This window comes from Prinia subflava, chromosome 2 (genome assembly GCF_021018805.1).
Source record: "Prinia subflava isolate CZ2003 ecotype Zambia chromosome 2, Cam_Psub_1.2, whole genome shotgun sequence".
NCBI lineage: Eukaryota > Metazoa > Chordata > Aves > Passeriformes > Cisticolidae > Prinia > Prinia subflava.
In genome coordinates this window covers 36,795,999-36,809,296 of record NC_086248.1, presented here as the reverse complement: position 1 = coordinate 36,809,296, position 13,298 = coordinate 36,795,999, and the positions used below count along the sequence as shown (strand labels likewise).

The 13,298-nt window shown below is 42.5% G+C and overlaps 1 protein-coding gene across 1 annotated transcript in view; it reads left to right on the top strand.

Annotated features, from left to right (window-relative positions):
* Positions 1-13,298, top strand: part of BACH2 (BTB domain and CNC homolog 2) — a 190,818-nt gene that overhangs the window by 133,038 nt on the left and 44,482 nt on the right. The window contains exon 5 of the mRNA XM_063389647.1: positions 12,568-12,822. Coding sequence (XP_063245717.1) covers positions 12,580-12,822 — 243 coding nt within the window. The 5' untranslated portion in view covers positions 12,568-12,579. The remainder of the gene's footprint in view (positions 1-12,567; positions 12,823-13,298) is intronic.

The window sequence follows — 13,298 nt, the reverse complement described above, 5'->3', positions numbered from 1 at the left end:
CCACTGTGCAGACAAGGACCTCACTAATTCCTTTTGTGTTGCCCTCAGATTTGGTACAGCCAAGGTTTCCTAGAGTGTCCGTCCCCTTGCGAATAGAGAGGAAAGGGAAAAAGCAGCAGCAGGTGGCACTCACCACACTGCTGAGGGTGGGCAAGGCTTGGGATTTAGTGAGTCTCCAAGCTAAGGTCTGAAGAGACTGTGGGGAATGTCTGGTTTTGGTGGCCTCTTCCTCTACCAACAGTATATTCCCCTTGAAGACAAATGAGCAGACGGGGGCTGTAAATAACCCTAGAGGGAGAGAGTGACATCAGTGAACACCCAACCGCATAAACCAGCCTTTCGTAAGTCTGGTGTAACTCTAAACCAGTATATGTAAGTCTAAACCATTAGGATTGCACAAGAATCACATTGTTTGGCATTTTATTAGCCAGGTTTCTGGCACTATGGGAGAGGCATTGAAGAGAGTGGCACATGAGCAGGAATCCAAAAAATTTTCAGTTGGAGTGGTTCTCTTAAAAATGGACTGGAAAATACATGTCTGCGACTTGTTGTGTGAGAAAATGAAGCAAGAAAGGAAGCAATTTTTCAAACAGTACTATTTGTGGACAGTCTTAAATAACATGATTCACAGGGTCTCAAATCCTGTACAGTGACCTTGTGCAATCAGAGTACATCATCTACTAGGAGAATATGAATTTATGCATGCGCTGTACTCAGAATTGGAAGAGATGTTTTCCAAAGTTAGAATCTGTTGTGTTGGCATAACATTGCATTTAAAGTAAAAAGCGTTGAACGCACTGGGAATTGTTGAAGAATATTCTGCCAGCTCTCAAAATTAGGATTTTACATTGCCATCAATAACAAAAAAGTTACTCTAATGAGAAGCCATTCTGGTTAAATGAAGAAATACACGTCGTGATAAAACATTTATTAGTTTAATAGCCAAAATGGGAAAATAGAAAAGGCAGAAGTGTTCCCCAGGTGTTTTTTGTATTTGAAACAGTGGAAGAGGTTGTGTCCATCCTGTGCAGTAATATGGAAAGAAGAGAAAGTTTGCTGCTTATAACAAAGGAGGATCTGGGAGGCAAGAGTGGTTGAAATTAAACATTCTCATATCCTACTAACTTTTACATCCAGGAATTTTAAAGGAAGTAGCTGAAAAGCTCTGTTAAGTGGCTGGTAATTTATAATAAATCTTGGGAAATGGGAAATTCCAGAAAATTGGAGAGCTGCCAACTGTATTTCCGATACTTCAAAAAGATAAAAGGGATGTCCCGAGGAACTGATGGCTGGTTTAGCTTGACGTCAGTCCAGGGTGAAATAGTGGAACAGCTATTTCAGAATCTGTCAAGAGAGAACTTGGAGGCTAAAGGTATAGATAATTCCAGTAACAGTTGAAGAGCGAGCCTGTCAAAAAAACCTTGCTTGATTTCTTTGCTCTGTCAGGATTACAAGTCTGTGTAGTAAAGGCAGCTGTTGATTTGCCTTTAGGAGGCCAGAGTAGGTGGTCCTTTCTGCCTTTCAGGTTTGTGAGCCATATAAGGAATGCCCAGAGATTAAAACTCCCATGACAGAGTTTCAAACAGAGATCAAGCCACTCTGTTTCCCTGGGTTAAAGTGTGGCTTAGTTTTGGGTTTGGGATGTTAGTTTCCTGTTTGATTTGATGGCTTTTGCAGCTTTAAGTGTGTTTGAGTATATTGTAGTTCTGTGGGGTAAAGAAAAAAGCTTCAAAAAGCTTCATGAAAAGCTCAACAAATAATGCAAGTATTCTCAAACAAAGATAAAATCCAAGTTCTTCTTATAGCAGTCTTTGTAGCTGTAATCCCTTGTTCTTTACCATGGCAAAGAAGATTTCATAAGCTCCTCTGGATCTTACAGGAGAAGGAAAGCTTGTTTGCCTTCTGCTGGCTTTGCAGTCCTGTAAGGAACTACAGATGCAGATGCTACGTTGGCTTTACGTTCCCTCAGAACGAGTACCCAAATACATCAAATATTTTCTTTTTCTCTGGGGTCCTTCAGACTGCAGTTGCACTGAGTCCAAGTGTCCATTTTTGCCTACAGCCTCTCCTTACCTTGGCTGTGGTCTGGTAGATGTTGGCAGCAGAATTGATTGCTTTCCGTGCACCTTTCTTCATGGGATGATTTATTGTCCACAACAGGAAAGGCAGTCAAGTTCCAGAATCAGGGCCAGTCCATGGATAAAGGGACTTTAAATAGGCATCTAGGTATATGTCAGACTCTGAGAATAGTGGGAAGGCTTGCAACTCCTGCTTAAAGCTTCCAATTACAAAACAGCAATTCTCAGGTCTTTGCATGATCAAAACCACAGCCAGAATCCCCTGGTGTAATCCAGGTATCCCCTTGGCACTTGCTCTGAGTTTCTAGTCATTTCAGTGATCTTCTGATCATTTGATCATTAGAAAAACGTGTGAAAATTGGTTTTTTACATGTATTGATAGTACTTCCAAGATTCAGATGTGTAAATCTGTGGATCCTAATGCAGTAGTCACTAGAATATACTTATTTATTTGTTTGGTTACTTAGTTATAAATTAGTCAAAATTTATGATCTAGCCTCAAAGAAACATATTTTCCTTCAGTTTTCAAGAGAGAACATTTTAGTTGGTATCCCTTTGGTTTTGGAAAATGATGCACAGACAGAGAGTGGCCCACTCTTCAAGGAGAAGGCAGCACCTGTATTGTTTCTCGAGAGCAGAAGGTGCAAAGTTACAGCCTACACAAGTCTGTCCCAAATTTAACCCAGTGACCTACTGCATGAGTCCCTGCTCTTCACACATTAATCACAACAGACACGTTCCAAAGGACCTGCCAGTTTGTGTCCCAAGGAAGGATGAAGGATGTTTTGACCACCTGCTAACTTGCAGCAAAGATGAAAAGCTTGTGTTTTAGGGGGTAAAGCAAAGAGAGCAGATTTTTCCCATAACAACTATGCAGTGTGACAGGAGAAAAGGGGACTGGGTTGCTTTCACAGCGTCTGTAATTTGTGTAGTCAAAGATGGTCGCAGTGATTTTTGCCATAGCCTCTCACGTGGATAGAACTGCTTCCACCAGTTCTGCAGATAGACTGCAAAAGCAGTAATTAGTACAGCTTAGTGAAGAAAAAAAAACATTTTTGAAAGAGAACTTTCCTGTTTGCTTTTTTGTTGGGTTTCTTTGTAGCTGTTTTTCTTTTTTTTTTCCCTTGTTTTTCTAAAAAGTGAAAACAATGCTCATTTGATAGCAACCAAAATTTCAAGTACCGAGCTTCAGCACTGAATTCCACTGGAGCTTTAAACTTGAGAATAGAACATAAAGGAAATTAATAACTTTTATTCAAATAACTTGTTAGCATAATCATTGACATTCAAAGGCTGCTAAAAGGAGCTGCACAGTGCTGTTGTTCTTAATTTGTAGCTTCCAAACTTTGGTGGCATCAGGGCAGTATAAGCTGTGCCCTTGTTCGCATAATCATATTGACAAAAGAGATGTCAAATACAGAGGCACCTTCTTTACTATCCTGAGGTATTCTCATACTGACAAGTGACCTGGATATTTGGCAAACCATTTGTACTTCAGCAATTCCATCATTTCAGATGGCATTTCTGCAGTGCGAGTTACACATACATATACACATGTGCCCACACAGGTACACATAAATTATTTAAAGGTTTAGGGAAAAGGGGGAAGCCATAACACTGTATCACTCCTCAAGCAAAACCCCCCCAATACTCACTTAAAGCAAGGAAAACTGTGGACCTTTGCCAGAATTTCCAGCCCTTGTTTGTGTGGAGACCTTAAATTTTTTCAGAGAGCTTACCAAGCTGGAAGGCAAAATAAAAACAAATCACTATTTCGTTTTCCCCTCTCACATTCTTAAATCTGACAATCCAAAAGGTTGTGTCTTTTACCCAAGGTCCTGAAACCATTGACTATTTAAGAAGAACATAATATGTTGTTTGTTGTGCTTGGTGGTTTCCTGGCAGTGTTTCAGTGTTGGGCATTCCCCATTCTGCTTTGAATAAGCTATTTTGAGTAGCAGACTTAGTTCCGGTCCCCTTCACCATAGCCAGCTACTGTAAAGAGCAATGTGAAAGCTGCAAGAGGAAGTTTTATCAGGAAAGAGTTCTGTGTTTCTTGCTTTCCATGTTCATATATGTCAGTTAAGTAGCTTCTGAGAAATAAGGATAGAGGACAGTTTTTGTGATGTTCCTCCTGTTTTCCTACCTGGTCTATGTGGAAGATGTCCCTGCCCATGGCAGGAGGGTTGGAAATAGATGATTTTTAAGGTCCCTTCCAGCCCAAACCATTCTGTGAATCTGTCTTCCTCCACGCATCTACCATGCCTCTTTCCTGAGGGCATCATCAGTTTATTTACAGAACACTGAAAATGCATGTTAGACTAACCCTGACTCACTCCGTGTAGGAAAATTAGTAGTATAATTCTATAATTTTTACTGAGTCATAAAAATATTCATGTGTATACTGTGCCTAGTAGCCCTGTATAGAATGTATAGGTCAATGCATGTACTGTGTGTAAACATTATTTGCTTGTTAGCTAATGTCCCTAAAGGATGTGAGCTCTCATTACCTTGTTCATCTGGGTTACTCTCTCAAGAAACAATAACAGCACAACCCTCTGAAGTCAAGAAATAGGTTTTATCTCTATATGGAACATAAATCTGTTTGGACTCTTCAAAGCAACCTCCACTAGGAATCCCTGACTCCTTATGGTACCAATCTCTGAACAGCCTGAAGCACAATTTCTTTAGAGTAGACACCTGGGGTTTAAATAAACATTCATCACTGAGACTACAGGCTTCCTGACAGTACTTTAAAAAAAGAAAAAGATTCAATGTAGACATGAAGCTGGGGTACATTTTTGCTCATGTGTGCGTTCTGCCAATAGCAAAACCATTGTGAGTAACCAAAATACTACAGATTAAACTCGTATTCAGCAATTCTGTTTAAAGGTCTGCAGGATCAGAGTACCTCTTTTTTTTTTTTCCCTCAGTATCTATCCTGTTGTGCTGTAGGGTCTAGGTCCAGTATCAGAAAAGCAGTGAGTGATTTTGCAATGGGACTTACTCCCAACATCAAAGCCTCTGCACTGTGATGACAAATGAGCTGTTCAAAAACAGCCATACCACAGTCTGCAGGATACATCCCTGTTCCTGTCAGTTTAGCTAAGGGAGGAATTTCCAGTATTCTCATCTCTGTTTGGAGTCCATGTGAAGCTTGCTGTACAGAAAAGGGGCTCGTGGCCCCTGCAGCCAGCCCAGGCACTGATGCTTCTGCTCACTGCCTGTGCTGTAACTCATGGGGGACCAGTTTGTGGCCCTTGAACCACTCTTCAGCAGTGCCAAGGGTGCTCCCTGGGCTGTGGACGCCCAGTGTGTTGGAGCCATGCGGCCTCCTCAGCAACAGGAATTCCTGCCTTTAGGAGACATTAGCAAATGTCTGCAGGGCCCTGCTGTGTGCCCAGGCAGACCTGCCTGTCTAGAAGCCCTGTGGTTAAACTCTCTCTCCGTTTCTCTTAGCTGTCCCCTTCCATTCACAGTCCAGTGAAGGCCCTTCTTCAAGGCACTATGGTCAGAAGCACCATCCATCACTCTCGGGAGCAACACGTCTGCAGCTGCTGGCCAGGAACGTTCTGCAGTGTCTTTTCCAGTTGTCCATGTACCTTCTGCTTTACCGCAGAAGCTACTTGATCAATCTGGAAAGTTCATTTCTTAAGACAATCTTGCTAATGGCCCTGGCACACACAGTGTGTTTGGCAGGAGGAAAGTCCGTGTAGCCTGGCGGCCTGCAAGTCTATTTTCAATTATCTGGGGTGCTCAGAGAAGAAGACATTAATATTGCTGAGGATGACATAGCAAATTACTCCTGCTCCCTAACCTTTTTAAATTGCTAACACTGTTGTAATCTGTAATTACAGAAATCAGTGTGAGAATTGTGGCACAGTATAATTATCTTTCCTGATACTTTATTGCTGTATGAATTATTAATCAAAATCAGTCTTGTGTAGTATTTGCGGCAACTAAGAAGAATAATCTATAATTAAATTTCGTTGTTTCTATTTTTGTGCTGGTGTTTTATGATGTTGTAATTGATAATTAATTGGTTAAAAATTCACACAATTCTTGGGAGTTTCATGTGACTATGACTGCTCAGTATTCAGCATTTATTAATTGAATAATGGGCTCACTGAAGAGACCTTTGTATATAGTCTGCTGTCATTACAATGAGCTCTCAAAAATGGTGAATTAATCATTAGGCCTTTCAATAGTTTCTTTTTAAAGGAAAGCAGTGACAATATAATCATATCCTTTGTTGTTATAGCTATAATTGAGAGATCGTAATAACCAATTATAAGCATGGTCATTTTAGGAGCTCTGAAGTGTCAGTTATTGATAACTTTCTTTAAAAACAAAGTGTTGATTACACAGAACGAGTCGTTTCATACAAAAATATTAGGAGATGAGGAAGGAAGCCTGGAAAATTATTTTCCTCCCACTTGCCACTTAAAAACAGTGCATGTTTATCTCTAAAAACTGTCAAGTCTGATGTGCTTCTGCTGCCAGAAGTACAAGTTGCTCTCAACTTTCTTTCATTATTTTATCATCATTCTCCCCATTTTTTATGAGTACTGTTTGCTAAATTTTTAGGAGGGAAAAAAAGAATAGAAAACGTTAGAACAAAAGAGCATTTTTTCATGTTCTCTGCCTGAGTTCTGTTGAACAGAAATACTGTGACACATTTGCATGCAAATTTGTAATGCAGACTCCAGCTACTGCTGACCAAAGAGCCTTAGATGTGTTCAAGCTGGCCACTTCACTGTTCCTAAGATTCTTTCTTCTGCTGTTAGTGGAGCTGATTTAGAGAATGTGAACTGGAACTAAAAATACTCCCAGTTCAGTATTGACCCTGTCTTAACACAATAAGGAAAAAGTCATGAGTCACCCTGCGTAGCAGGACATAAGATGTGATCTCCAGCTTATGCTTCTAAGCAAAACCTGTAGTTCATTTTACACCAGGTCAGGTACTGCAATTCCTAAATGAGGAATCTCAGTGTTATCTGTTGAATTCTGTATTAAAATGTAGCTTTACAGGCATAAAGAGGAGATAGTGATAAGCCTTTTTAGGCCTTCACAGTGAAGTTGTTGGGAGTCCTCCGCACACCGTTGTAGACCTGATGTACAGGGATGGAGATGAGATGATGCCTTTAGGTCCCTCTTTTCCCTCATCCTTGCCTGGTGGTTTGCCATGGCCAGACTACAAAGATACTTCTGCTGCAGTTTGTACACCTTTTATGAGTTGAATTTAACATCATATGGCTTGTCATGTCCTAAACCAACTGCTCTGCTGGAGCCACTGAGAGCAGGAGTCCCTGGTGTCAGTGACACCCACCACATGTAATCTTTGGACAGATGTAATCTTTGGACAGATAGTGCTTGCCTTCAACCACTTGGTCCCACACAACCTCAATTCCTGTTTGAGAAAGGGAACATCAGGTAGCATGTCCATCTCCTGTAGCTGGGGACACAGGAAGTGTAGGAAGCAGTGGATTTGGGCTTTCATCTGTGTTGACATCCATCAAATAATTTGTTTCTTTGTTTTGCAGTGGTTAGTAGGTCAGGAAGGATGGATAATACAAGCACATTTGTTGTTGGACAGTGGAATATTGTCTGTGGAATACTGGACAGTGGAGTATACATGCTGCAGCATGTAAATATTCATCCCGTGTAAACTTCTACTCTCAGTAATGTAGCTCTGGATATTTTTATTAGGAGTAACTAATCCTTTTACATATTATGCAGTGAATTCTTCACCCAGCAACGTGCAGCAGTGGTCAGTTGTACTGGTTTATTGCAGTGACTGTGAAATCTCTCAAGGAAAAATGAAACAACCATCCTACCATAAGGATGGGGTACTATTTTGGTTCATTTCAATGGTCAGGCATCACAGCCTCTTCAGGCAGCCTGTTCCTCGGTTTTCCCCTATATTCAGTCTAAACCTCTGTTGTTTCAAATTGTTCCCAGTGCCTGGCGCGATCATGGCATTGACCTTGCAGGAGGAGTGTCAGGCTGCTGTGAGGATGCTGCATGTACATCCAGGCAGTCTGCCATCAAAGAATTAAGTGTGCCCAACCTTGCTGTAGCTCCAGAGATCAGAGAAGCTCGGGCATGTTGAACAGCATGACTACAGCCAGTTGTAAGCCAGTTTCTGGAGAAATTTCACTGCTAACCTGCTGAAAATTGTCCCTGCATTCCTCCTCTTATCCTAAGTGATCTCCAGTCTGATGCAGCTTCTCAGTTTATGACAACTGAGTTTCTCTAACAGCCATTTCTAAAGGTTTTGTCAAAGAATTTCTGAAAGTCAACACTAATTACACAATGTTCCTCACTGCTAATTTGGCACACTTCAGGAATTTAAGAGAGCACATTGGAGACATGACTTTCCCTTGCAGAAGCCATGCTGCTTTGTCACGATGATGATTTACCTGGTTAAGTAGTCTGTAGCTTTGCCATGATAGATTTACCTTTCCACATAATTAGCTCAGTTCTGATGCAGGACTTTCTGGTGTGTCTTGATAAGATTTTCTCTGCCCTTATGTTTCCCTTTAAAAACAGACACCACATTGCCTGTGCTCCAGTCTCGTGAGGCAGGAGCTGGTTTTTTGTGATAGGTAATGTATTTTTGGTAGCAGCTCAGTCAACGTGTTTATGAGTTCCTGGAGAGTTTTGGATGAGTGCCAGCCAGTACAGACAAGGTGCTGTAAACTAGAATGATTTGGATGTTCCATGAGCAACATTGTTGGTCTCCCAAGGTTTTGTATACTTCCTCCATGCTGCCTGTGCAGAAGGGTTTGGTGGCATCTTCCACCCATCACCATGGAGGGAACGTGTAAGCAACCTTTCAGTTCACTTCACTGCAGTTGCTGGCCTTTACCAGCAACTTTTCTGGCTTGGTTTCAATGGTGCTTTCCTTGCCCACAATAGTTCGTGCCAGTTTCTGGAAACTTTTGTTTCGTAGAGGCTTTTTCTGGCAGCATGGTGACCTATATGCAAACAAATGCACAGCATGTTCTTTTGAGCCAGAGAAAAGCTTGCTAAGACATTCCCTTTTTGGTTCGAAGAAATACCAAGTGTGTAGCAATGATTTCCATGAATAAGGTTTTGCAGACTCAGCATAATACTCAATTCAGCAAAAAATGATGCAGTTTGAATTAACACTGTGTAAAAGGCTTGCAGCCCAGCTTGCCTCAGAGTTCAGAGATAATACTAGATCCCTGGGTCTTTTTATTCCAAGGAGAGAGGGAAAAAATAGAGTTGAATTCTGGTAATTTTTGTGCTACTACATGCCAAAGTCCTACAGTGACCTTTTCTCTTTGCCCTCTAAACCCTTTCCCTGTGAAAATGAACAATATACTTCCCAGTGAAGGGTTTAACCATCTTGCACCTTTCCTGCAGGATAAAGCCCTCTTGGAGAGGAAACACCTCATGTCTGGAGGTCATGTGGTAGATGGCAGATGGTGGAAAAGGGAAGACTGTAAATCACTGGTGTTGAAACATTAAGAGCTGATAAATAGGTGGTCCTGAGCCGTAGCCCAGCCCTGGTTTCCCTGTGCGCAATGCAGGGCTCAGGGTGCTTCCTAGAGCGGTCAGGGGCACGGTCAGGGGGAAGTCTGTGGCAGGCTGAGATTGCAGCTGCCACACTGGGCATCCACGTGGATTCTCAGGGGCTGTGGGAAGGCGAATGGACCCACCTCCAGGAAGCCCTGGAGTCCCAACAGCAGCCTTGGGAAAGCGTGCTGATACAAGCAGCTGGGTGGAGGTCCTTCCCGGGAGCACAGGTAGGGATCCGCCGGAGCGGATGGTGCAGTGCACAGCCCCAGAACCTCAGGACTGCGCCGGTCAGGCTTCCTAGCAGAGAAGGCAGGGGAAATACACCATGGTATTTTCAGCACTTCATGGCACATGCAGCAATTTTTTAAAAAAAACACACTTGATGAGAGCTGTAGTTAAAAAGTGAGAAATTACTAATTAGTAACCAAGTAATTCAGGGTTTGATTCACCCAAATTGCACTATTACTGTAAGAGAGGATTGCAATTTCAAGCTAGCTGTGGTTTGGTGGGTTTTTTTCTGAGGCACTGAAAATATAATTGATGTTCTGTTCTTTATCTGCCAGGTTTCGGGTTTCTTGTCCTTTCTTTCATCGTCTGAGATATTACAGACATAAGACATGCCTGGAAAATAAAGGGAAAAAAAGCTTACTGCTTTCCCCTTTGCACTGTCATTTGCAACTCTCAGGTTTTCCCACTAGATTGTTCTTGTAAACTCTTTCATTTCATAGCACGCAAGAGTGACCACTTAGAACATCATTATAACTCTATGATAGCATCAGAGTTTAGTTATACAGAAAGCTGTGAGTGAGATGAGCTAAGTGTCATTTTCTCTTTTACCTTGGTGGAGTGCTGATACCATGATTGCTGTCAATTCTTCTCATTAGTCTCAATTTATACAGAGAATTATTTTTTTTTTCTGGTTAAGAAATCCAGCTGGTACAACTCACCCCCCCGAAGTGTCTCCCTCCCCTGCCTGTATGCAGATCAGTTAGCAGCCATGTATCTTCTCTCTAGATGTTAAGTTGTTGAAGGGCTAATCTCTGTTGCTTGGTTGTGGGTTTTTTCTGTTCATGCAAGCATTTCAGCTGAGTGCTCAAAAGTGTAGCATGAGTCAGCGTAAAGATTGAAAATACCAGTAAAAGAGAATCCGTAAGCATTCTATTAAGACTTCCAGTAATATTACGATTTTGCTCTGTTGGCAAAAATAGCTATTTTGTACGGAGTCAACATAGCCACTGGCTTAAAGATACTCCTATAAAGGTGGGAAGATGAAATTACCATTGAGAAGTTTAGTCTATATAAGTAACAAGCGTATCCTCTTAAGTCCATTCCTATCTAGATGATTAGTGTCTTTCAAATGGCATTGTAGGAAAATGGTAAGCTACTTTGAACTCACAGCAAGAGAAATAGTTGGAAGTCATGTTATGTCTAGTGATGTGCCTGTACATTGCATTAGCAAAGGAGAATGCTGCAGCAATCCACATTAAAGAGTAGCAAAGGAGGAATTTTGCTTTTACTTGATACAGTAGTCAGATATTTACAGTGCAGCAGTACTGTACCAAAATACATCATCTTACCCTTAAATTAACCCTTGATGCCTCTGAATTTTACCTCTCAGAAGGCAGTTGTTGCTCTCAATAAGGAAAAATAATTCCTGAAAAATACTGCAGGTTTGTGCACTTGCCCATCTTTCCCTTCAACAGCAGATAGAGTAATACGTACAAATAATCCTTTTCCCCATGTAAGCCTGACAACAAGCAGGTTTGGTTTGGGATACATAGCCTGTTCAGTCTCAGGACAAGCTTTTACACCTTCCTACTCTGAGAAGCTGAAATGAGAAAACAGTGCAAAGGGGATTCAGTCTAGTGGTGGGGAAGATGTTTTGGGTATATTAATTACTTCAGTGTGTTCAGGTGCAAAGGGGTTCATGCAGTGTGAGGTATTGGGGGGAGCCGTTTCCCTCCACATCACCACTGCAAATCCAGTCGACATTCAGAGGCTTTGCCAGTTCTACATGTGTCAGAAACTGCAGAACATCAGGCACAGAATTTCCCTGACTCAGACCATAGTAAAGGGTGTGTGGTCAGTGTCTGACATCATTCCAACCTCTGCTCTGCTGTCAGAAGGGGGAGACTTGCAGGCAGGAGTAGCCTCAGCATCCATGTGCAGCCTGGGGCTGGACATCCATTCAGGTCAAGTGATTTTTTGGGTCTGCGGGTCTGGAATTCGGGGAGGTCTATTCTTCTGTAAATGGCATTAAGCCACTGATGAAGGCATATTGCTTTAGCCATATATGGAAACAAATTTCTTCTGGAGCTGTTAAGTATCTTTCTCTCCCTCTTAAGGCTTACAACTCTGACTGAGAAATTACATTGCTGTAGTTAGTGGCAGGTACAGTTCCACCTTGCCTTTTACTTGAGCTGAGGTCCTTCAGTGTGACTGTGTACTGCTGCCTGTCTGCTGGGGAGTAGACATGGGGCTTTGAGGGGGTTTTCCCTTTGATCTGAAAATAACCAGAAGCAAGCGCAAAGCCCTTTTATTCACTGTTAGAAAACCCAACAGTCACTCTAGATTTTTTTTCTGAAATCTTCTAAAATTTCCAATGTCCCCATGTTATTGCCATTACTAAATTGGAAATGGGAGATGCATAGTAGGTGGTTGAAGAAAGGCACTTTGTAGTCTGTCTAAACCCTCTTGGTTTTGGGGGGAGAAGTTGGTGGGGCAAGTAGGTAATCCAAGCATGACAGGGTAAAATCTAGTGGCATCAAACCAGTATCAATCATGGTATCTTTCCCTAGGAACTTCCTTGGATTTAAGCATTAATGGGCTGCTTGACTGTCATTGAGGTATCCGGATACTGGGCTGAATCTCACCATTCACCCAGGGACTGTGCTGCCTCTCACCACCCTGTTTGTGCTTTTTTCCCCCTTGTCCGCTGCAGGGTGTGAACGGCATGTCTGTGGATGAGAAGACTGACTCCCCCATGTATGTGTATGAGTCAACAGTGCACTGTACCAATATTCTCCTCTGCTTAAATGACCAGCGGAAGCAGGACATTCTCTGTGACGTGACGCTGATCGTGGAGGGGAAGGAGTTCCGCGCCCACCGGGCTGTGCTGGCTGCCTGCAGCGAGTACTTCTTGCAGGCCTTGGTTGGGCAGACGGAAAATGACCTGGTGGTCAGCCTGCCGGAGGAGGTACAGTATGTCACCCTGCCCCACCATAGCAACACGCCCCTGCCTCTTGCGTGGTGAGGAAAACCTCTGTGGTCTGCTGGGGTGGCCAAAGGGAGGGTGGCACAGGTGTCAGTGGCTGCCCCAGCACGCCTGAGGATGTGCTTCTCGTGTTTGGGTGGGTTGCAAATCACTGAAGGATGGACATGTCCACACCGTACCAGACTTAGATGGAGGCAAAGCTTTAAGATGCCTCAGCTTGCCTTTGTCACTGCTGCTGAAGAAATTGTACCCAAACATTTCATTACCATAGCCTCATTCAGGGCATTATTAGGACCCTGATATTCCTCTGCTCTTCTAGACGGGAAATTTGAAAGGAGTGATGTGACAGCTACATGGCAGGTTATTGTTAAAAAATCATTTTAGCTGTCATGTTGTTGGGAGTTTCATTGCTGTCCACCCCTCTCTGGCAGCTCATATCTTTATTCCACTTCTTTCCC